The 24,447-nt window shown below is 40.5% G+C and overlaps 2 protein-coding genes across 14 annotated transcripts in view; both read left to right on the forward strand.

Annotated features, from left to right (window-relative positions):
• LOC117562351 (voltage-dependent N-type calcium channel subunit alpha-1B-like) overlaps nt 1-3,775 on the forward strand; it is a gene marked incomplete at its 5' end in the record, with an annotated part of 79,096 nt that extends 75,321 nt beyond the window's left edge. For 12 of the 13 annotated variants that reach the window (XM_034240162.1, XM_034240163.1, XM_034240165.1 and 9 more), the window contains 1 exon segment: nt 427-3,775. In XM_034240162.1, the coding sequence (XP_034096053.1) occupies nt 427-975 (549 nt within the window). 13 annotated transcript variants of the gene reach the window in all.
• Nucleotides 3,776-5,051: 1,276 nt separating this feature from the next.
• Nucleotides 5,052-24,447, forward strand: part of LOC117562353 (collagen alpha-3(V) chain-like) — a 33,648-nt gene continuing 14,252 nt past the window's right edge. Inside the window, exon 1 of the mRNA XM_034240176.1 lies at nt 5,052-5,359. Within this exon, the coding sequence (XP_034096067.1) occupies nt 5,236-5,359 (124 nt within the window). The 5' untranslated portion in view covers nt 5,052-5,235. The remainder of the gene's footprint in view (nt 5,360-24,447) is intronic.

Genomic DNA, 24,447 nt, shown 5'->3' on the forward strand with positions numbered 1-24,447 from the left:
GGGTTACTCTATTTCGTCTTTGCTTATACATTACATAACCCATATTCTATTGACTTATATTGTTCTATTTGCATGCAAAGTAATACTACTGTATATATTTAAGTATCAACATATTGTTTTGTGATGGAATAAAACCAAACCAAACTGTAAAAACTAAAGATAATATATAACAAATCCACTGCAACTGTTTCACTGGTCTGTTCCAATGAAAGCCCCAATTTGGAACTCGGAAACAGGCAGTTTGTAGGATTTAGGTTTAGGCAGGAATACTTCATTATATTCATTTTGGTGTTTTCATTTGTACATGATCACCTGAATAGGTATAGTACTTATCCTTCACACTTTGGATATTTCCGATCATTTTCGATTTACGTTCTTCTAATTGACCTGCAGAATCATTGTGTTGTATATCATTTGTGTCCTCAGCATGGTAGCAGTGTGGTGAAAGCTGTGCCGCTGCCCTCGGGTTCGAGCACTCCGGGCCGCGGTCGCAGGCAGCTCCCTCAGACCCCCCTCACCCCTCGTCCTGCCGTGGCTTACAAGACCGCCAACTCCTCGCCTCTCCAGCCCAGTGCCAGCGCCGCCACCACGGGGCCCCAGACTCGCTTCAGCCGCGGCCTTTCAGAGCACGATCGGTTAAACTGGGGCCACGACGAGTCCCCGATCCCCGTCACACGCATCGGTTCGGACTCTAATCTAAACCGGCAGTCGCAGATCTCCCCTCAACAGGCGTCCCATGGAGAGGACTTCCATGACTCTGTGAGTAGCCACGGAGGGGGACGCTTTGCCCGAAACGCAGCCTCCACCTCCACCACAGCCTCGGCTTCACAAGGAACTGCCGCTGCGTCCGTCACAGCGGCAAACACGCAGGGTCGCTCGGGGGTGCCCAACGGGTTCCACTTCACCCTCGGGGTCAACTCTGCTGCTGGGAGCCGAGGGAGTCTCAGGGAGAGGGAGGACGAGGACTGGTGCTAACGTGGTGTAAACGTATCAGTGTTGTACAGCGCTCTAACTAAGGAAGCCGGCGGATTTATCCAAAAGGAAACTCTTTGAGGAAAAAGCCAGTGGAAAGTGCTGTAAAAGGGGATCAGAAACCATTCCAGCTTTGTAGTGTTTCTCCTTTTTTATAAAACAAACTTTTAAGGATATAAAGACACTGATGACTTTTTCTACCCCCTTTACTTGCACTGAAACTATAGCACCTGTGAAGACCCTTAAGTATTTTGCCTTGGCCAGTAAAATCAGTGATGGAGCAGAAGACAAAACGCCATCCTCATTCTTTGAGCGGAAGTGATCTGAATGCCTCAAAGCTGGTATCAACATGGCTGCTCACAACACTGTTTTATTTTTGTATGTTTAATGTTGTTTATGGTTGCTATGTCGGTGAGAGAAGAGTTACAACTTGATCATATTGATGCTTCCACCAAATGTTTTTTTCATCAGCCTTTACTTGGGGTTATCACCTAATTTTGTCCAGATGGAACCAATTTATGTCAATCTTAAACTTCTGCCATGAAACCTAAGGGACACACCGAAAAATGTAACATTGTGAGAGATTGGATTTAGAATTAGAGCCCAGTTTTCATAATCAGTTTTGTAAATTGTACCAGATGTACATTTTTTGAGTGCACATAGGGAATAGATAACTCTTTTCTGATGTTATGTGGCTGATTACTAAGTGCCTCGTTTTCCAAGATGTATTAAGATGCAGCCTGATCAGATGGACTTGAATATACAGTAGAGGATGTGAGTGTGTACAAGGCTGAGGAAAGTGTAGAGAACAAAGTTTTAATCTGGTATAGTGGACCGAATGCAAAAAAATATCAATTATGTTTTGTACTGAATCTTGTGGTAGGTATGTCTGATTTACAGATCCAAAGTAAGCAATGTAATGCATGCCAGGGTCTTGAACTTGTCAAAAATAGTGTCTGTACTTTTTGCTTAAGGGTGTGTGGTAAGCATTTGCCTTTCTCTTTCAAATATACTGCCAGCCAGTTGGTAGAAATGGTCTCTGAATGCAGAAAAGTGCCATTTTTTATTTATTTCTGATCAACAAATCTCAACACTTGCCTCCTCAAGCATACATTGTTTCTGCCATATTTCCCCAAATGTCCAGGTTTACACTTATCTCTTTCCCCCCCCTGAGTGCAGTATTGTGTGAGGGTTTTAGGAGAGTTTACCTGTCTGTGTATCCGCAGGTACAATAAAGAGTTGTGTTGTTGCCGCTGACTGTTGACTTGAAATAGGGCTATGCAACAAGGCGACACTTCATCTGCCCTGTAGCTTTACCGTCTCGAATCTCCAGGTTCAGGCTTTAGTGTGACTGCGACCAAATTTTACATTTATGTATGAAGAGTTGTAAATTGTATATGTATTATATGATGTACAGTTAACTGACACACACTGAGGCACAAATGGCATCAAAGCTGATATATGTGAATCACAGGGCATTTAGAGGTTGGCAAGTTGACTGCATGAAGCCTACCCAGATAGAAACACCCAGAATATAAAACTGTTGGATCAAGTTGTGTTTTTAAATAATTTTAAACTTGCTTGAAAACCAGATACATATTGACTGATACAATGGTTTAGTGTGAGGTATTCTGTCAATAACAGATGGCTAATCTAACATTTCTGTATGGTTAGAGTTCTAGGTAAAGAGCTGACCGGCCATTTAGGAAACCCCAGACCCGAGCTTAAATTGAGCTTTTCCCCCCTTTTCTGCAACATGTTGGCTCCACTCTTTCCCACTTTCCTTTGGGCAAGACCAATACCAACAATAGTATGTTTTTAAACATTTGTGAAACAATGGGTCTTACTGCCCATTAGATATATCAGACTTTTGATGAAATACTTATTGGTAGATAAATAGAAATTAGAGTAATATATTTTGTTGCGATAAAGAAAAAATATTTTGTCAAAACGGGATTATGGGTGGCTATTTAAAAACTAAAATGTTTGCACATTTATAGAAAGATTATTTATCAGTATTTTGAATCAAAATACAGATTAGATCTTCAAGGTGTCTAAATCTCTTGGTGCATGTTGAATCTAAGCAAGTTTAAGAACATGTAAATGATTTGCTAACATGATTTGATCCAATTATTTCCCTAACCCTAACTTCCTGTTGTCCCATATGTGTGCAATCTATTTGATGGATCATCTAAAAGGAGCTGTTTTAGACTTTAAAGCAATAAGGTCTAACTGTAGGCGTGGCTCTGGTATGTGTAAAGGTAACGTAATAGATTGCTTGTTGTCTTTAAAAAAAGCTGTACGTTGCCTAATGGAGTAGAGATTGGTGTTCATCTCTAAAGTAGATTTTTCAAAACAACATTTCCAGACCTCCAACGAGCGTGACATGAACAGGGTGCCAAGTTTTCCTCTTACACTTTTACTCTTGACTGCCCCCTCTGGACATGTCCGGGATTGCATGTTCTGAAATGAAAATGTGCATGTGCAAAAAAAAGAAGAGGAATTGTTTGACTTCATTCAGTCCATGATTTGTACCCTTTGTTTCCTTGTTGTATTTTCTGATTATCTAAACATACAATGTATCTGTTTCAGGTAAAGACAGAAAAAGAGAGCTTGAATAACATTTAATTGCCACCAAAGTGGAAACAAGGCTCTTTCTCAGAAAAGAGATTCTGGAATGGCTGAATCCTTCGCTGCCTGATCTGTTACTTGACTGTCTCTCCCACAGTTATTTTTGACTGTACCTATAGATTTTATATGAATATAAGTCCTTGAATAAAGAGGTATGATTATGAAATTGCAACATGAAGTCTCTGAAGATTGCATTGACATGTTTTGGGATTAGGGTCGGGTTTCCAAAGCATTTTATTGAATTTGAATCCAGTTTCAAAATCTGATACTCCATATTCCCGATTTAATCTTGTTATACGTAGCTTTTGGCAACTTTTAAGTAACAGCAATTGCAAATAACTTAATATGAAAGTTAGAACATAAGGTTTCACATTTAAACTGCCAGATAGATTATTGAGCGAAATGAACACATGTATGTTTTACCATTGCTTTTTGCCAAAGTAATATGAGGTTAAGATTCAATAAGAGACTAATTGGAGGTGAATTGAAGCAGATGAAATAAGAAACCCACATACAGTCCAGTCCAGTACAAGATAGGTAACATAGTTTGAAGTGTAAGTGTTTGTAATTATGATGTGGAATTGGTGCCATTATGACAAATCTAACGGTTAATCCATCAGATATACATTGTGCTGGTTTCCAGGAGTACCCCTTAAAGTAGATATATATTAGGAAGTATACATGTACATGCTTAGTGTTGGATACGTTTGATACTGCAGTCCTATGCTCTATGCATATTATAATGTATGATGTCCTTATAATGTATGATGTCCTTTATTGTTTTATGTTTCATGTGGAACCTATATGCTGCAAGTCTCCCTTGAAAAAGAGATCTATGATCTCAATGGGACCAATCTCGTTAAATAAAGGTTTGAAATGAAATGCAAACTCAAACAGTACACATAGAAAAATAACCTTCCCAGGGTATACCTTAATCTGTTATAAAATAAACAATATTTGAAGGTTGAAAAGGGGAGAATATAATATTAACAAAATTACTATTTGTAATCCAGAATGATCCAAAAGGATGACGTTGCAGATATAAAAGCAAACCGTGTATATCAATCCCTATCAATACACCTTTGCAAATTAAACCAGTATGTACAATAATTGCTAACCAACTAAATAAATACATAAATAAAGAGCAATTTCATGTTGAATCACTCAGCACTGTCAACAGATTATGTGATTCCTTATTAGTCATTAATCTGCAGCAGTGATGAAAGGTCCAACGAATTATTTGACATTTAAGAAAAATGATCTATCTCTCTAATTGAAAATCAACACTTTGTTAAGGCGTCAGACAGTCGTTAAAACAAATGGGCGGAGGTCCTGCAGGATTTTATTGGTTTGCATTTTAGGAAAGGGGCGTGGCCTCTGCTGGCTGGTTTGGCGCTTCTGTGATGAGCTGCTGCTGCAGGGGGAGAGAAGCTGCTGTCTGAGGAGAGGAGAGCTGGAGAGGATGACAAGTTAGTCCAAGTTAAAGAACAAAAAGTGCCGTTAAACAATGTTCCTCACTTTTGAGGACTAATGACAGCCTCTCTATATATATTTTTCATTTCCATTTCACGTTTTGGTGCTCTTTCTTGCATGTCTTAAACTCTTAATTGCAAAGGTAATTAGCGCGTGAAGATGTTCTGCAGGTTGCTAAAATGGACACTTTGCCTCCTCGGGCTCATGAGCACGAGCACCGCCTCACCGGACGATGCACCGGGGGAGTTTGGAGGAGAGTCCGGCTCTGGGATGCTGCAGACAGGTAAGAGTGGTGTTGCACCTGCCGAGCCTTTTAACTATTGGAAGTTAAATATCAGTGCAGAATAGACGTGGTACTTTGTTTCAAGGCATTATTCTTCAGCAGGTGTGAAGCATCAAAAATGTCCCAGGCCTTAATTTAAGTGGACATTTGCTATTGGTGGTAATGTTACTTGGAGTATTTCATGAAACACTTTACATTTCTAACCCAACAAACACTTAAACTAAAGCCACACAGCCTTTCTTTTAAAGTAAATTGACTTACAACCAAATTACTTTTAGCTAGCTGCCTTGAAATTAATTAACTAGCAGTGGTAGAGCACAAAAACAGATAAAAGATGGGTGTTTTTTGTTATTAGATAATTAGCTGCCCTTAAACTCAAGAAATCTCTGTAACTATATCCACAGGAGTTGGAAGTTCATTAAGTTATAGGTACATGTGGAAAATAGTAGTTATTTACAAATGCTATGTAAAGACAACTATTGCCCTGCAGTACCCACATAATGCTTTTGTCACATGGTACTTATCTTCACCATCACCATTCACGTATTCTGTGATTCCCCATTGTCATACCAGATGTAATGAATGCACAATATCAACTGTGAATACTCATTAACACCCTGTCACACCAGCACACTGATAAGTCATATTTTATCAGCTGGAGTTCATTACATTATTTGTTCAGTGCATTTTGAGTCCAGATGAAAATCTTCTACTTCTCATCATCCACCCCTCAAATACTCAGCAGCTTCGTTAGTCCAACATTGATGCTGTTAACTCTCTATATTTTCATTCCAATACTCTGGTGTGTGACCAAACCCAAAACACGTGTAGATTGAATCGTTTGTTTGACAAGCTGTGAAGACGAAATACAGACCACAATGAAACAATAAGGCTTTTTTTTTTAACTGCAAGGCAATTGGTCGTTTTATTTTTTCAATTGGTTTAACAGTTTCTCAAAGGAAAATAAAATAACACTATTAAAACATGTTACTACTCACTTATAAGAAGATTCAACTTATTCTCAATACGTAGTACAACTATGTAACAAAACGGTTTCTCTACATTTGACCCATCCTAGTGTTAGGAGCAGTGGGCTGCCATTATTTACGGCGCCCGGGGAGCAGTGTAGGGAACGGTGCCTTGCTCAGGGACACCTCGGTAGCACTTGGTCTTTCCGGGACTTGAACTGGTGACTTTCCAGTTGCCATGCCAATTCCCTATGGACTTCGCCACCACCGTCATTCAACTGACCAACCTACTGATACAAGTCCACTCATAAATGTGAAGACATTAACACCCAAATCTTCGTTTTTAATGCTGTTCACATTGTAAAATGCCTTATGCCTGATTTGCGTCCAGGAACCGTCTTGAGTAGGCACCTTCATTGTCAAAAAACACCTGGCCAATGGTGCAAAACCATTTAAAAACACTTTATGTTTTTAAATTGAATTGAAAACACCACTTGATTGATACATGTGTTTTTGACATGGCCCTAAAGAGATGATGTGACTTGCTGAATACATCACGCACACAAGATTTTGTTATTCTGCATACAGTAAAACACATGTGGAAAGTGAAGCCAAAACTCATCTACAGTTATTAAATCCAATGGAATGCTTTCATTCTGCCAAGCAGACTGAGTAAATCACAACATCATTTTCCACAGCCAGCTCTGTTGTCCCATCAGTGTTTTCAGTGTCTGGATCTCCTTTGTTTTATCAGTGACTGTTGATACAGTGATAGCCGTGTGTCGGCTCTAGCTTTACATCGTGTTTCTGAGCTTGTTTAATCCACGATGACCTGTTGAGGTTGATCTCAGATTGGATCTCTGCCAGGCGCCCAACCATGTTGAGTCTGGATTCCACAGCGTCACACATGCCATCACTTGAGTCACAAAGCTGACCCAAACAGAGATGTGAGAGCAGGGAACAGCTGACAGTTTGGATAAGACTGCTGAGCGTGTTGATTGAACCCTGCCTGTTGAATCTCTTCACTGTGTTTACATTGAGTTATTGGAGATGGCAGAGAGTGAAAGCATTGTGTAAACTGTCAATGGATATCAATGTGCAGACGGATGTGTATGTTCTGCTGTGATGATCCCCTGTTGTTCGGTTTCTCCTGATAAATCTCACCCATTAGTAATTGTGTGATTTGTGCAAACCCAAAGAATCAACACCTTCATATGAGAAAAAACAGACTGTAAAGGATAATGAGTTTATTCTTGCGCCATTTGTGGATTGTATCAAACAATGTGGAGCTCTGTCTCAGGAGGTAGAGCAGGTTCACCAATAACCACAGCATGCATGTCATCGGTGTGGAGACGTGTGAATGTTTGTGTGAATGGGTGAAGGAGCAGATAATTGTAAGTACTTTGGGTAATTCAATAAACCAATTCTGACTCACAAGATAAAATGACTGTAATTGCAGTTTTCAGTCAATGCCAAACTTGCTGCAGGCTCTTCAATATACCTTACACACCTTTTAATGTAAACTCGAAACACATGTTTTATAGGGCCTTATATATCGTGGTTGTACCCATTAGGGAGAAAGCTTTTTTTAAGTAGTGTTGTCTATATATAGCAACTTTCAAGTAGCCTAAATCACAAAGACCTAAAGAAAAGTGCATGAGGGAACAGGAGAACCCACCTGATGATCTGTTGTACATTTACCATCCTATTTATGACTGTAATGAATCATATTCTGTCTGTTTTTGAAGCATTCCTTTTCACTCAGAAGTTTGATTAACTACTTTCATTTATGTAATGACCATTCAAACCTTTATCCCAGCTCTGATTTGACTTTGAAGCCTGTGTTGACAGCAGTATGCACCATTCAGCCTGGTAGTAAATCAATTGCTGGACAGACCTTAAATCCTCCAAACTGTCCAAAATATCTTATTGGCTCCAATGATTCACTGGAGAAAAAAAGATTGTTAGTTTTCTGAACCTACAGTAGTGTGGATGCAATTCTCTGTGTAGTTAAATGTGCATGAGGGAAAGATTTTGGGCACAGTTGCCTGCCTTCACCTCTGTAGCTCCTTGAATTTAGGCGTCAGGCGTCTCTGTCATTTCCAATCCATACATTCTTTCATAAGTCCATTCATTCTTCAAGTTGGCCATTCTTTCAGTCAGCCACGTCCAGCTGTTTTATGTGATTCCCATATGTCAGGAATAGCTTACTGTAACCTCTGGCCCTATGAGATGGGTATCACTGGAGCACATTATGCAGAACAGCTGTTGGGAAGACTTTTGTGAGGTTCAAAAGGTGTGCCTGTGTCTGAGTGTCTTCATACTTCTCAACATCAGCCATCCACTCACCTTACTGCTACTCCGGCACTACCACTTTCTTCAGAAGTAGGAATGGCAGTCTAACCTTCTTGACCTTATGTGAGAATGTTAATAGAGCTCTGACAGTGAGGTGCTCTAAGCTGTGTCTCAAATGCACAGTAGTGCACACGTTGGAAATTTGGGAAGGCATCAATTGACGGACTATGCTTTAGATTATGCAACTTCAAACAGGTTTCTGCCCTGCTAACCTGGGGCATTTACATGTCAGTCAGTCTGTCTTGCACTTCAAAACCCTACAGAAGAAATCTCCAAGCTAAAGCTAGATTGCCAAAACATTTGATGAATCATTTTGTGAATTACATTTAAGTAAAGTTGGATAGAAAGGACCCTCTGACCGTTACAAATGGGGCAAAAGTTGTTACATTACATTTGCTCGGTACTGTATGTTCGCGCTACCAATATAATACCTTCAAGATTTCATTGGCACCTATCCTGTAGCCCCACTATTTAGGACTCACTTCATACCATTTGCCTTGCATCAAACATTGCAAACTCCACAGGTTAGAATTAAAAGGTTAAGTTATATCTATATATTCTTCTTATGCAAACTCATTAACTGAAATGAATGACAATCCAAGTAATGGATTAAGAAGAAGAAGTAGATAATATGTTGGGGAGGCGTGTGGCGCAGTGGATAGAGCCTTGGTGTTGGGGGTCACAGGTTCAAACCCCACTGCAGTCAGCATGTCGTTGTGTCCCTGAGACCCTTCACCCCAAATTGCTCCTGTGGGGATTGCCCACAGTATTGAGTATGTAAGTCACTTTGGATAAAAGCGTCTAACAAGTAACATGTACTGTAATGTAATATTAAAAGTGTAATACAGAAGTCTTTTCATACTCCCTATACTGTATGAGGGGTCATCATTTAAATCAATTTGGTAGACTATGCATTGCTTACAGTATGATGTCAGATCACCAATCCCTTAACCCAGATCAAAAGCACAGTACCCACCATCTTCCAGCAGGTTGAGCTCATGATGTCATTGCCATAAACCACCAGATCCACGAGCAGGCATCTGCATCCAATGAAACGTGATCTTGGGCTTAGTGCTTGGTGAGCCCTGATCTGTGCTCCATTAGCCAGCTTTAACCAGGCAGAGGCCCACATGATGTGGCATGCATGGTGTAACATTCCCAACACTATACACAGACTAAACACACTGGGTCCTCGTCCTGGTTCTGGGTGTGGAGTAGGTCACAGCTTGTGGGTTGGGTTTGTGTGAAAGAAAAAGTGGGTGGAGGGGGCTAGGTGCACACCATATGTTGGATCAGAACCCCCTTCCTCATCTGTATTCTCTTTTCAAGCCAACTAAAACCAGATGGCAGATAGTTGATAGTGTTCAGAGAGAGTTCGTCAGATGTTGACCGTTAACAATGAATAAAAGAAGGGGCTTTTTATTTTCTTTAACATCAACAACAATGTCACAGTGACCACTTGTTTGTGTCGTTTCTCAATATGTCTCCCATCACTCAGTAACTGCTAATAGCCTGTTATACACAAACTGACACATTTATATGGAAAAGGATATTTAATTCTGTTTGTGGTTACGCTTGACTCAAGTGACAACACTTCATATTTTCCATTCTGTTCACCACTACACTACGCTTATTTGCAGCTTGCCAGTGTTGAACACCTGCCTTATGGTGTTGAGAGAGAGCTAATGGTGATAATGTGCACCTGGTGTCGCTGGTAGTACCTGCTTAAGATGCTGTTTTTTTAAGGTGTGTCAGTTAACATTCCTACTTGTTGCCACATTTAAATTGACATGAAACATTTCCATATCCAAGTACCATGGAACCTTGATGGTAGTGGTTAATAGTGCCAATCTGGAGATCATTAAAGATCTAGTCTACTTGTTAGAGTGTGCGGGACTAACATACAATCTACAAGGTGCACAAACAATGGCATTTCTCAAAGTGGCACTAAACAGGTGTGCTAACAGACACTATGGAGCACTCATCAACCTACTGTAGAGTGGGCCTTTTTCAACAAAGGCATGTTGACTTGTCATTGAATAAAACGCATGGGTGTATGGTGAAATATTTGATGGCTGAATTCTGGGGGTCTAGTATATTTGATTATTATTCTACCTAATTGCAACGTCAAGTCTCTTTTCTTGTAATGGAATTCCAATATTGTCCACAGTTTTTGTGATGGCCCACTGGCAACTTTTTGTAGGTGTACACCTTCAATAGTCGAAAAAATAAAACCACGTTATTTATAGTTGTTTATCCGACGGTCGTATCGGTGGGAATGTTCATTTCTGGAAAATGACACTTAATTTTAAAGCCTATTATCTTTCAATACCAATGACATGTCGATATCTTTGTGCATCCCTACTGAATTCCATTAGTCTTGGTGTTAATGCTGGCTTACACTTCTATACACTGGGACAATTGATGTCACGATCTGTCTTTATGGTGTTTTGTCTTGTTTTATGTTGAAAGGTCTTCACTTCCTGTCTTGCCTGTTTCTGTCTGCGTTGTGTCTTGTTTAAATCTGTCTGTGGTTCCCGGTCGTTAGTTTCCCTGGTGTGTCTAATTTACCCGATTGTGTTCACCTGGTGCCTCTGTGTTTTCTCCTCCCTCCTCACCTGCGTCTTGTTTCTGTGATTAGTCTTGTGTGTATTTAAGTTCTGGTTTTTCTGTCTGTCTTTGTCGGTTCGTCTTGTGTCATGACTAGTTCGTCGGTGAGTGTTCTGTTTTGTCTTTGTTTAGCACCTAGCCTTGAAATAAAGGAATTTGCACTTTAATCTGCATTTGTGTCATACCTGCTTCACACACCGTGACAATTGAATAGAGTTGAGCCATTGTTTGTGTTTCTACACCTGCGCCATTCCTTCTATCAAAAATATGTTTGTTCTTAAAATTCATTGTTGTTTGAAACTCTGTATGGTCTCTGATGTATGGGTTTTGTTAGAGGTACCTGTGCTTTGATGGTCGTTGTTTTTTCTGATCTCAGATTTGGCTGTATGCTGTGGTATGTCTTTGTCATGTACTGCTCGTCTTGTTAGAGAAAAACCCACTTTCTTATGAGCAAAGGTTTCAGTATCAGCACTTGGCATGAGTTTGGCATGAATGTCTACAATCCTGGAAGACGTGCAGACCCAAGTCTGGTGCATATTGGTGTTTAATAGCACAACCTGACTTTATTTGGCAGTCATTTTTCCCATGGGACACATTTAAACTATCAGATTATTGTTATCCATCATTAAAAAAAGTCAAGGTAAGCCAGGAGGCCAGTTTAACTGCTGCAGCTGTGACATGTGTAACTGCCTTAATACGCCTGTGTTCCGCAAAATAGATGCCAGGTGATGCAATGTTGTTTCATACCAGTGAGACACACATACACACATTTTTCCTGTCTTTGCCACATACCTCATAGTTCACAGCGATGTTCCTGTCACATACAAATGGAACATATTTTAAACCCATTTATGGTTAATGGTCAAATATGTTGGGATCCCTTGAATCTTACATAGGGACCTTAATACAAAACACAGGCTCCAGCATCCATCTGCCTTTTGGTTGAACTCTGTGTGATCAGCAAGGTGTGACGTATGCGTGTGGCTTTTTATTAACTTGAAAGTCGGTATTGACAGAAATGTCACAACAGTATGGCTCTATTATATGTTTTCAAGGTTTCAGATAATGATACAGTTCTGTGGCATTCACTCGAGGCATACGCTACCATTTATTAGGATTTGGCTCTGAAGACATTTCAGTTTTTTGTGTCCGGTAGGAATGAATTGATACTGAAAAGATTTCAAAGAAATGTGTTAATCTTGCTGGTGCATTTTTACCTTGCAATGTTTAAGCACAACGAGTCAGGATTTCTTTAACATATCTACTCTGCTTCCCCTTTGAGATTGTTTTTTATCCGTGATCCCTGACATGTGAACGCAAAAAACGAACCAAATGGCACCATCTTTCGGCCATGGCATTGTAATTGTCCTTCATTGACTGTTGTAGGGGCTTTCTCGTTTTCTCTAAAAAGAGTGAACTTAACCTGCTCGATGAAATGAATAGGTGTTTTAGTAAAGGTGAAGAGTGATAAGTTAACATGAATGGCCCTCGACATGTTCATAAACGTCCTCATTGTGATGAACATGTGCAGATGCTTATCTTTATTGGATTGGCTGAACTTGACTGATGCAGGACCTGAGGTGACAACTCTGTTATGACTAACAGAACTCGAGCAGATCCTTGGTGGGACAGCCAGAGGGAAAGAGTAAATATTGGTTTTGTTTTCTTTCTTTTTTCACTTTCACTCACTGTCTGTCAGGACCTGTTGGACCCGTTAAGCTTTTGTTTACTTTAGTGTGATTGATTTGTTTTGAAGTCTGGCTCAGTCCGGTGTGTCGCCCTCACTGCTCAAAGTCCTGAGTGTTCAGGATTGATCAGCCCTGTAGGGTTTGTTTCTGGGGATCAGGGGCTGACTTGCTTTCTTTATTCATCGCCTGCATGGCACTGTGCCACTCTAATCAAACCCCCCCCCCCCCAAAAAGAGACATGAACCAGCTTTGTTGTGCATTGGAGAGAGTGTGCCTGTTTGAAGGTTTGTTGGCCACATGTTTGTCTGTTGGAGATATTAGGGTGTTCTTTAAGGATACAAGTGGTAATAAGTGCCACAGCCAGATCAGAGACAAGGTCCAAAGAAAACCTAAAGCACAATAAAACGTCCATCTAATCCATTTACACTTGTTCAGACATGAGACTAAAAATGTCTAATGTTTGCAAAAAAAGGGAAAAAGTATGCCGGAGAAATGTTTAACACTAAAAAACATGAATAGGATGACGCGTCCAGCTCACTCTTTTGTTTAATAAGCTCACTATCAACACGTCCAGGTAACGCACCCTACAGTATTTATTCCTTGCTAATGCTACTTTGGAAACAACACATCTTTGTCCAAATGGCAATAGTGCTTGTTAGTGTAAGCTGTGATCTGCCCTTCACTGGATCTCTTATTTACGTACATTACAGTTCAGAGTTCATTCTATTTTTGGAATAAACTCCATTGAATACAGTAGTTTGAAGATGTTTTCCTAACGAAAACCAGTATACTAACAGTACTCAATTCATGTAGTTTTAACAGTGGTAACTAATGGTATCGTCTTCTACATTTCTCGTATCTTGACATCCCTACATAACTAGTACACACTAAGGAAACTACAGATACAGCAGGAAAGGAAACACCCCATATGTCTTTATGGACAATACTATTGGCATTCAATATGAGTTTTACCTGCCCGATTAATATCATTATTCGTCTTTTATTTTTGCAATGACCTGATGTCATGACATTATATTTGACTGTACAGAAAATGTAGAAAGAAGGCCTATTAACAATGAACAATGCAAATGCAGTTGGGGTGCCCACAATGCAACTGATTGTACTTAAGTCAGCCTTTCGGTCTGCAGTGCATTCCCAAGAGACATGAGATTGTACTTCTGCAGACTGACATGGTACAGATAAAGGCACAGCCAGTTGCAGATAAAGGCTCAGCCAGCTGCATTCCTGTCGCTTTTACAAGCTCAATTTACATAGATATTAACCCCTTTCAAACACACAGACTGGAGAGAGGACAGGAGGACAGGCACTGTGTGTTGAATCAACATAGAGGAGTCGAGACACAGCAGATTGAATGCACTTTTAAATGCGGGACCTCCAACCAAAAGTGCTTCTTCGACAAACCATTGTGCCTTCTCTGAAATATACTGTACTTTGAGTTTGTCGGCCTAAACAAATGGTGCATCTAATCCGACTACAGACAATGACGTTGTTCATGTTCTACTTCATTAAGTATGGAAATGATATGCCCAATGCTAAACATGTTCAAACCTTTAAACACATCATTGGTTAAGTATTGATGTGAGCAAGTTTGAAAAGATACATTAGGTTTTAGTGACACTTTTCTTTCACCGTATACTGTATAGTTAAACCACTGAAGTAACTACGTCAACTGAACTGGTGCTTTAAGACTAGTTGTAGTTGTACGAGTGTGAATGTATAGCTATATCCAGGGCTGCACATAACTGGTGCGCAGGTGCGCATGCGCACCTCCGCCAAAAAAAGAGCACCGGGTCATTTGAAACAAAGCGCATTTGCGTACCAACATTGAGAGAGGGAGAGAGAAAAGAGAAAATAGAGGATAGATGAGAGAGAGAGAAGAGAGAGAGAGAAAGATATTTGCGAGTTGCATACATGTATGAACCATGATATGAACTCAGGGCCGGCCCGTAGCGCTGGCTAGATGTTCGCCTAGGGCGCCAGATCTGTGGAGGTGCTGAGCTGGCAGCTCTGGGAGGGAAAAAAACATTTTGACCGTTGGGGCTCATCCTAATTTTCGGCCTTGATGTAACAATATTCATAATTAAGTAAATGTAACACCCTTTTCACCCCGGTTACACGTTTCATTTGCCCTGTACGATGGGCGCTGTAAGTGATGAAAATGGGGGATGTTGGCTTATCTGGCGCCCGCAGCTCACAGCCAAAATGCGAGTGAGAGAGGGAGGGTGCACCGGTACCAGCGCTGTTGTTATTAGAATCTGGTGCTAGCTGCTCTAACGGATATAAGAAGAAGATGTTTCTACAATAATGTGGAGGGAGAGTCCTCTCCAGTCAGACTGAGAGGCTGATACTACAGCTCAGTGAGGTAAAGGACTCAGAGTGTTTAGATAGTTCACTTTAGTCTAAGTTCAAACGGTTTGGTCACAATTTATGTAAACACATATTTCCAAGGCACTCCTTTATAATTATTGAGATAAACAGGTTTCAAATCATTCCAATGTATACTATAGAACAGTAACCAAAAATATCCTTTAAAACTGGAGAGATAAAAATAATGCATAAATAAATGTTAAGGTAAAATAAGATATGAATGAACAACACAAATAAAATAAGTTACATTCATTTGTTATTGGCTATGGTAGGTTATTGGTTATGTTCACATACTTATTTGATTACATCCACTTGTCTAAGATGACAACAGAGACTTTCGACCCAAAACCAGCTGTTGACTTGTGGATGCAAGCAGCTAATCGCAGACTCAACCAGAGAGGAAGAAGTAGGCCTACATCATCAGCTACCATGTCTGACAGAGAGGAAGACAGTGAGGAGAACAGTCAGGAGGGGAGTGATGACAGCTTGTAGGATTACTGGTCGTGCTCATGTTGTCTTGTGTTCACCTCTGCATGTGTGTTCTGTGTTCACCTCTGCATGTGTGTTCTGTGTTCACCTCTGCATGTGTGTTCTTTGTTCACCTCTGCATGTGTGTTCAGTGCCGTGTGTCTGGCAAATAAAGTCAAGACCCCCTCAAAAGTTACGGTTTATTTCATTTTAAGGATGAGCACCAAGCAACATCTCCAGGTGCTCCTTTGAGAACCAGGGCAAACAAGTTATGTGCACCCCTGATTATATCACTTAATGGGTTAGGGTACAGAATAGAGCTTTATTCATGGTGTAATTAAGGAGATAACAATACCAGCCATTGCCACTGGAGGTCCCCTGTCTTCCTGACTTACTAATTCAAGTAAATAATATAAATTAGTTTAGTAATGGCTGATTAACAAATGTACTTCTCAGACATTCCTATTTGGATAACTGCCTAGTTGTTCAAAATCAATCTTGTCCATCATCACGACACAGTCTTTGTCTTTTTTCCCTCGGTTTCTTCGCCTCCCCTTCTCATAAGTCAAGGGAGGATAACCTGGTTCTCATGACCTAGCTGTGTTTTCATCTCCCCTGATTATGTGAGAGTGAGGTAATCTGCTGTGGTCTGTGCTGCTGACAGACATGAAGGAAAAGCACCGGTATGTTGGCTGCTGGCGCACACACAAACAGACATAGGCCTGTCGCGGAATTTGAGCGTGGTTGCCATTACCATGTTCCAGGGCCAAGACTTTGCATAGATTGAGTTTCCATCAGTCTATGCAAAACAAAGTCAATCCGAGGGCATACAGTACGTGAGAACTCATTCTACAGCATGCATCAGCCAGGGTCTGTTAGATTCAATATTTCATTCTGGAAAACAAACTATTTCCAGAATGTAGACAACAAAAGAAGAACAACATATACAAAACAAAACAGAAGCTTTAGGACTCGATCAGATGCAACTCTCTTCCATCAGTGTACTTTGGATTCTTACACTTTCTCATTTCTAGAGTCCTCCTGTTGAGGCAGATGTCCTAACTTGCTTTGCATATGGACTTTGACAGCAAAAGAGGAATGTTTTTTGTTGTTGTTGTGACTTTTCACTGTCACCTATTAGGCTGCCCCTTGATTACTCTCCCCTGTACCAGGCTTTAGTTTACTGGAGAGCTGAAGAGTAACCAACTGAACTTGACCTTTAGGGTCAGGATGCATACAGCACACAGCCATTTGACAGTGCTGAGCAAGCCCTGTAAAGCTTTTACAAGAGTTTTTTACAAGCACTTTAATGACTTTGTCAATATAACTTTGTGTTTTCTTACCCCATTTGTGTGGTCTGTACGCTAATGATGACTTTAACAAGACAGGGCGGTGGTTACGAGGGCAGTGAAGACTTTGAGGTCAGGAGATCCCAGTAGGCCAATATCTGGCCCGTCGTATACTCAACTTTGACATTTTAACTATTTGTTCAACATATATTCATTAGCATCGTAATTAGGATTCATTATCCAGGAACCATGAATGTCTGGAACACATTTCTTGCCAATCAATCCTGCAGATTAAGATATTTCACTAAACAATGTTGAAAGTAGTTTCATAAAAAAACATCCAATACTTGATTCATTTCTGTTTTAGGTAAAAGTCATCTTAATGGTGAGGAAGTTCTCCTTTTTGAAATGCATATGTTAAAAATCACACCCTATAACTTTTATTAATGTTGTTAACACTTTATTAAAACTGGACATGTTGGAGAAACAACATTTGAACTTGACAGCAGCGTCATGAGTATTTGACTTGGAACGGGTCTACAATGTTTAACTTGACTGTGGAGTGTTCGCCACATGAAGACAGATGCAGTGCAGTTGTACTGTTTGTACAGAAGTGACAGCATAGTGGCGCTCTGCCAGTATTATGGTGCCATTCCCATACACATATATGCTTGTATAACATTCATGTTAATGCTTGAACAGGAGTGCTTATGTAGAAAAAATACATGAAACACAATTAATACAGTAAGGAGTGGTGCAGGAATAAGTCCTAAAATCAGAAATAAGCGAGCATTTTCCCTCGTATCGAAGTCAACATTTTTACAATAGGTTCTATGGTTAACTCTAGAGATGTTCACATTTTGTTCTACGACCTGAACTGAGTCTGTTTAGGGTCTGTAAACACCCCACTCGTGTATGTCTATTCTATTCATCATAACATTGACTAATAAGTGCCTAAATGAGACTGCTAAACATTATCAGGCCGAAAACTAGTCCACCTTTAACTTAGCAATGGTGATGCGCTGCCATGCTACTGTGATGTAGTTCATTTTTAGATTTAGTTGCAGTTTTGCTAAAAAAATCATAAAAGTTGTGGTAAATGTGGAGATTTTCATAAATGTGTGTCAAATAAATTATTTGCTGCAATATTTCAAAATCCAATGAAATTACATTTGCTTTTTGTCTGTCATCACTGCACCACACTTGTGTTATTTAGTAGCTTCAGTCCATTTTCAGACAGTGTTTCATGGCTATACTGCGTGTTTTACTGGTCGAAACCACAATCATGAAAGAAAAATCCATCATAAAGGATATTGAAAGTGACTTCCTTCCCTCAAGAGAGTGTTTGATGTTGATATTAATGTTTTCTGTGGAGATAGATGCCTCTTTTAGTTGGTTTTAGTTAAGTAAAAACATTTTTCCCACCACATGACTATATGGGTGCTTGTGGTTTGTCTTCTGTCCAAAACACACCCAGTTTTACTCCTTGGATTTCCACTCAAGTTGAGATGTGTTTCTTCTTCAGTGTTCCAGCAGGCTCATTACCTGACTCACCAGCTCCCTCGGCCTTCCAAAAGCCCCTTCTCTGCTTTCCTCATCTAATGCAAAATACTCTTATACAGGCCATATACCCTCCCCAACCGACCCTGCTTTGTTTTTCTAACTAGTAAGACACATGTAGCACAAAGGCTTTCCCCTCGGTCTGTTTGCATGTTCAGCCGACACATTCCTCATCTGGCTGTGTGGTTCTTGAAATTGTAAAAAGGTGGTCAGAACATGGCAAGGCATACACAATCATTTAGATAGCTTCAATGAGCAAGTAAACACAATTAATGGCCTCCTATTCCTACATTTCTGTGGTTCTGGAGCTAACATAAATCTCACTAAATACCTAGCTTGACATGGTTAAAGATATTCTCATGTTGCTTGTGGAACATGAGGATTACCACAGGTGCTGTTTATGAAGCAGGTCAGTCTGGCTTTGGGGAGTGGGTGTTTACAATGTCGATTTCTCCAGATGTACTTTGTGCTTTGTCTGTTGACGCCTTTTTGCCCCTTTCATCTGTTCTACAGTCTCCATACAGTAGGTGAGGTCCTGGGAAGGAACTTGGCCCAGGAGCTTGATGTGCATTGGGCCGATGTGTGGGCTTGGTGAGAAATGAAAGGTCTCTCATGCAAGGCCAACTGTCAAGTTCACATCTGCGAAAACATGCAGAAACCAGGGCTTACTGTTTTTAGCATTGAAGTGTCATAGTACTGCAGTTTAACTAGAACATGTTTTTCTTCTGCCAAGCTTTATTCATTTGGTCCAATTCAGATAACTCAGCAACTACTGTATCAAGTGCCATGAGATTTTGCAAACTCATTGTCCCCAGAGGATAAACCCTACAGATGTTGGTCATCCCTGACTTTTCATTCATGAGTTTCAGTTTCCGTTTATTTATATATATATTCGTTTTTTAATGAAGTTTGTCTTTTGGACTGGATTGCTGTAAAATGTAGAAGTGGTACAGAAATATATGTCTGGTCAATTAATGCTGAAGAAATTGGTTTGGATGGCTGACTATAAATGAATACACAAGTTAAGTTATTCTTTCAGGACTGGACCTTTTTTAAGTTCAGCGTTATAAATAGTTGTGCATTATAAGGTTTTTACATGGAATCTAAAATCCTCTTTGGTGCGTTTGGTCGCAGTTACATTGACCTTAACCTCAGAGACCTGAGGGTCATCATGCCTAGGGCGAAGTGGAACACAACTCTGATGGATGTCGTGGATTCCCATCAGTCAGACTGACTCTCTCTCTCCTTCCCTCACGTCATTCACTTAACATGTGAAGCTAAAGTTACGCTTCCCCGAGCTTTTTCATTAGGCTGTTTAATGTCTCAAGTTCAGTACCTGTCAGTACATCTAAAGAGGAAGTGTAATACATTGGTGACACCTAGGTGTGTATGGTTTGATGTGCAGGAATATCACTAAGCCCACAGGCTCACAGCCATCATTAGTATTATTCACTCTTGCAAAAACAGCAGGGAATTTGTCCCAAGGGCATGTTCTTCACTCCATCCTCTTCCTTTGGTGTTTAAAGGCAGACCAGGACAAGTGTTGACTGGTGCTCTTCTACGTCTCGTCTCCCTGAGGGAAAGTTTTCCAGGAAACTCTTGCATTATCTCTGGGAAGACGTTGTGTTTTGAAGGCTTTAGCGACTCCATACTGTAAGTGCCCTTCAATGGCATTCAGACATTAACAAAACATTTTTGGATAAGCTGCACTCCTGGGTCATACTTAAATAGTATTTATCCCTAGAGGGGAAATGTTAACATGTTTGAGTAGGCTTAAAGTAATTTTGTTAAATGTCAACAACTTACAGTAAAGGTTTTGTTTTTTTATTGAGCTTTAGTCTTGTTTCCTGCATGTTGTTTACCATCTTAATTGAATCTGCTAGCACATTAACATTAGCTTATTAGCACTTAACACAAGGTAGAGCTGTGGCTGATGGGAAATGGCATTTGTTTTTTGCAGGTATTTAGCCGTTAACCCAAGTGTATTGAACAAATTAAGAATTCAAACTGTTGATTGCATAGATTAAAAGCCAGTAGCTTATCAAAGTTCTCTCTGAATCTGTCCAAAAATGTTGCGGAATTTAAAATCTATAACATTTCACTTGTGAAAAGTCAGAGTCCTGCAGATGGAATATCACTTACTTATTGTGCATTAAGTATCACAGAGACCTTACCTCTTCTCTGACTTATGCCTGACTTATGCCTGTTATTAAGGCTCTTTTAGAAGAGATTACAACGGCAGTTAGGCAAAAGAAAAACAGCACAGGAAGTTGTTATGTCCCTCTCAGCCCTCCAGGACACGGTCATTAGTGACTCTAGATATCCGGTCCTGCAGGCTTTACTGTCTGTCCAGTGAGAGAGAAAGCTTTAAGATGTTTTTAGCCTAAAACAAAGTGAATATACTGTAGTAAAACAAATATTGTTTCCAAATGTTCACATTATAAAGACTGTATTGAAGTGTACATGTTGAATGTCTTTTCCCTAATGCTATAGCTCTGGTTTCAATATATATATCTAGACCCCTTCTGTTCCTCAGAGGGTAGTTTCTAGCATCATGCATAGTATACGTTTCTGCTTTTCCAAATGAAGACCTTTTACAAGTTTGAAAGACAATGGCCCCTATCTGAGGGCCTGAGTTCTGAGCCTGTCACTGGGTCTTGTTACATGCAGCCTAACTGCATAGCTGTTAAATCCATTCAGTCCACTGAATCCCCCCTGTGTCATGCATTAGGTTATAGGCCCAGTTAACAAGCCTGTCTTCACACAAACATAGATTGTACCTAAGCTCACTATCCTCTGTAAGGGACACCTTGAAATAAAATACACATCGGATCTCTTGCTGTCTGATCATCGCACTCCATAAAGCCTGCCGTCTGAGTCTGTACTGACAGAAGGTTTTTCCATCTGTGAGCATTTCACATTCTGCTGTTCAGTTAAAGCTTAGTGTGGCAGTAGGTGTGCCCATCACTCAAAGCTTTGTTGATGACTGACTGATGGAGATGTTTAGGAACACGGTCTCTTATGTTTCTTGTGTTTACTCCAACTTTCCATCTCTTATTTCCTACTTATCTGGCCCGGTGATTCCCCCCTCGTTTTCCACCAGAGCAGGTGGAAGTCTTTAATCTTGGGCCTATTTGGAGTGCCCCATCTATCAGAGCAGAGGCCAGAAATTGTACCAGCACAGTAATTGAGCTATCTGTTGGTCTGTCTTGGACTATTAGAGTAATGTGATCCCACCACAGGACGGCGTGGCAGCCGGCTTTCCTTCCCCTGATTGTGGCTGCTGGAGGTCGGCCAGACCAAGAGGCGGTGGCGTGCGGTCAGAGTTTGATTTAGATTGGAGGGAGGATGTCTTATCTGCAGTTATCACTGCGGTAACCAGCCACCAGAAACCACTGGGCCTCCACAGACAAAGGAATTCCCTTTTACAATTACAAATTGCTAGGAGGCAGCAGTTCTTAACATCCAGCTAAAAGACGCACTTTAGAAATATTACTGAATCAACTCTTAAGTCCTGTGATGTTCTATTTTCTTCACAAGTTAAATTATCTTATTGGTGCTGGGCAGGCAGTTTGATTTATGATATTTTTCACTGTAGACAAAGAGCCTGAACCACACAGTTACTATCATGAAAAAACAACACTGAGTTAGACTACGCTCACAGGGTCTCGATACAGGACTCAGAGCTCTCGAAGTGGAGAAGGCTATGCCAGCAGCTAGCAGCTAACGGTGCTAACAGCAAGAACAGTGCAAAACACGGCAACATAATTTACTGACTGTCAGTGTCAACTCTATCAACCTGAGGCAGAACCCGAGGGTGGGTTTTTATGTTTCGGTAAGGAAGGCGTTGTCAGCGGTTACAGCTGTATTTTTGCAGTGCCGGACAGTGTTAGCCATACCCAGGAGTCACATGCGCTAACATGCACGCACAGTTGGACTGGCTACGTAAGCAAACCACAGAGAAGCTGTAATTTACGACGCAAAAAAAAGGGAGCATGACTTGATTCTCTTCTCTGGGAGCGATCATTCCAATATACCTTAACATAACGAATAGTTATTTTCTGCTGTATTAATGCTCTGAATATCAAATTGATGACCTTTAAAATCTCAATAGAGCTGACCTTCAGTTGGTAATTCTAGCAACTTGGAAACAAATCAAACATTTCTAGAAATACTTTTTTACTTACTAGGAAAGAACACATGTGAAACTAATCTGATGGACAATGGTTTAATTCAAAAGTGTTTCTAGTAAACCATGATAGTGAGGCAGCATGTACAAAAACCAGCATCCTGGAGCTAGCTCAGCGAAATGGAATGCAGTCATTTTTAATGTCATCAATTAACGCCTGCGCTTTTTCAACTTTGACAAGCTAATGTATGCTGTGAAAAAGGTGTATAACAATAAAAGACCCTAACCGCAAGGCTAACATCACAGCATATTAAAACACTGATTGTCTCATTCAGCTATGCACAGTTCCAGGGGCTTCAACTAAGTGGAGCATAGACATCAACTCTAATAATGTATTTCAGCTGAGATGGAGCATAAACATCTGCACACTAATTCATCTGCTCCTGCAGATTGTTTCTTGACAAAGACAATGCCCTGCTATCTGCAGACAGCTTCTGGCTAGTGTTAGCGACAAGGCAGTTAATGACGGATTCAACAACGTTAATTCGACACTATTGGGGGGCTGTGGCTCAGTGGTGTAGTGCGCTGAACTTTGAATCAGGGGATAGCAAGTTCGAGTCCCACTCAGAGTTCCCGTTAGCCGGTAATTACCGGACTACGACCGGTAAAATATGCTGAAGACCGGCAAATCTAAATCTCTCCGGTCAAAGTGTCCGTTCAAAATCATTTCCGTTTAGCGCAATACCACAATAGTTGCGCAATTTGCACCATTTATGTGACAGACAAAAGAGTATGTGACAGACAAGAATAGTCAATTCTAATGTCTAACACGTAATGTGGAGAAAGAGATGTCCTGTATGGGTTGATTGTGCGTTGATCTGTTGGTAATGCCTTGGGGTTCCGGTAGGCATGTAAACAAATGCATAATGCTGCGCTATACTTTGCGGCCTCACCCGGTTGCATAGCGACACTTATTGTTTAGGTGTCTTTTAATAAGCAGGTAGTCATATCATTAGCTAGAACTAGCTGGATCTGATCGATATGGACATAAACACGAGTCTAATCTGACGCGAGAGAGAGATCAGCTGCTGCTGACGAGTCGACACGCAGCTCTGCATGATCACATGCAGCGGTGAGCGGACAAAACACACACCAGGTTAGAATATCACACGTAGCTATTTTAATGACCTCTCAAACTACCGTAACTATTTATAGATGTGTTTAGTTTCACTGTCGGGTCACTCATTACTGATCCGCGAGCTGCATGATACTGACGGGCTGTCAGGAGAGGGAGAGAGCGCTCCGTTTATTATTCCCGTGTTATTGTAAGTTACTGTTCACTTTTGAATAATGTAGTTAATCTACTATAATTAGTTTAATATTGAATCATATCAATTTGTTTTAAAGCTCAATAAATAACAAAGACCTTTGACCGGCACTTTTCTCATTTTGTCCGGAAGATTTAAACTTTAACGGACATGTTGACCGGCGAAGAAATATTCTAACGGGAACTCTGGTCCCACTGCATCAGCATGTTGTTGTGTCCCTCGGCAAGACATTTCACCCCAAATTGCTCCTGTGGGGATTGCCCACAGTACTGAATGTATGTAAGTCGCTTTGGATAAAAGCGTCT

Source organism: Gymnodraco acuticeps, unplaced genomic scaffold (assembly GCF_902827175.1).
Source record: "Gymnodraco acuticeps unplaced genomic scaffold, fGymAcu1.1, whole genome shotgun sequence".
Classification (NCBI taxonomy): Eukaryota; Metazoa; Chordata; class Actinopteri; order Perciformes; family Bathydraconidae; genus Gymnodraco; species Gymnodraco acuticeps.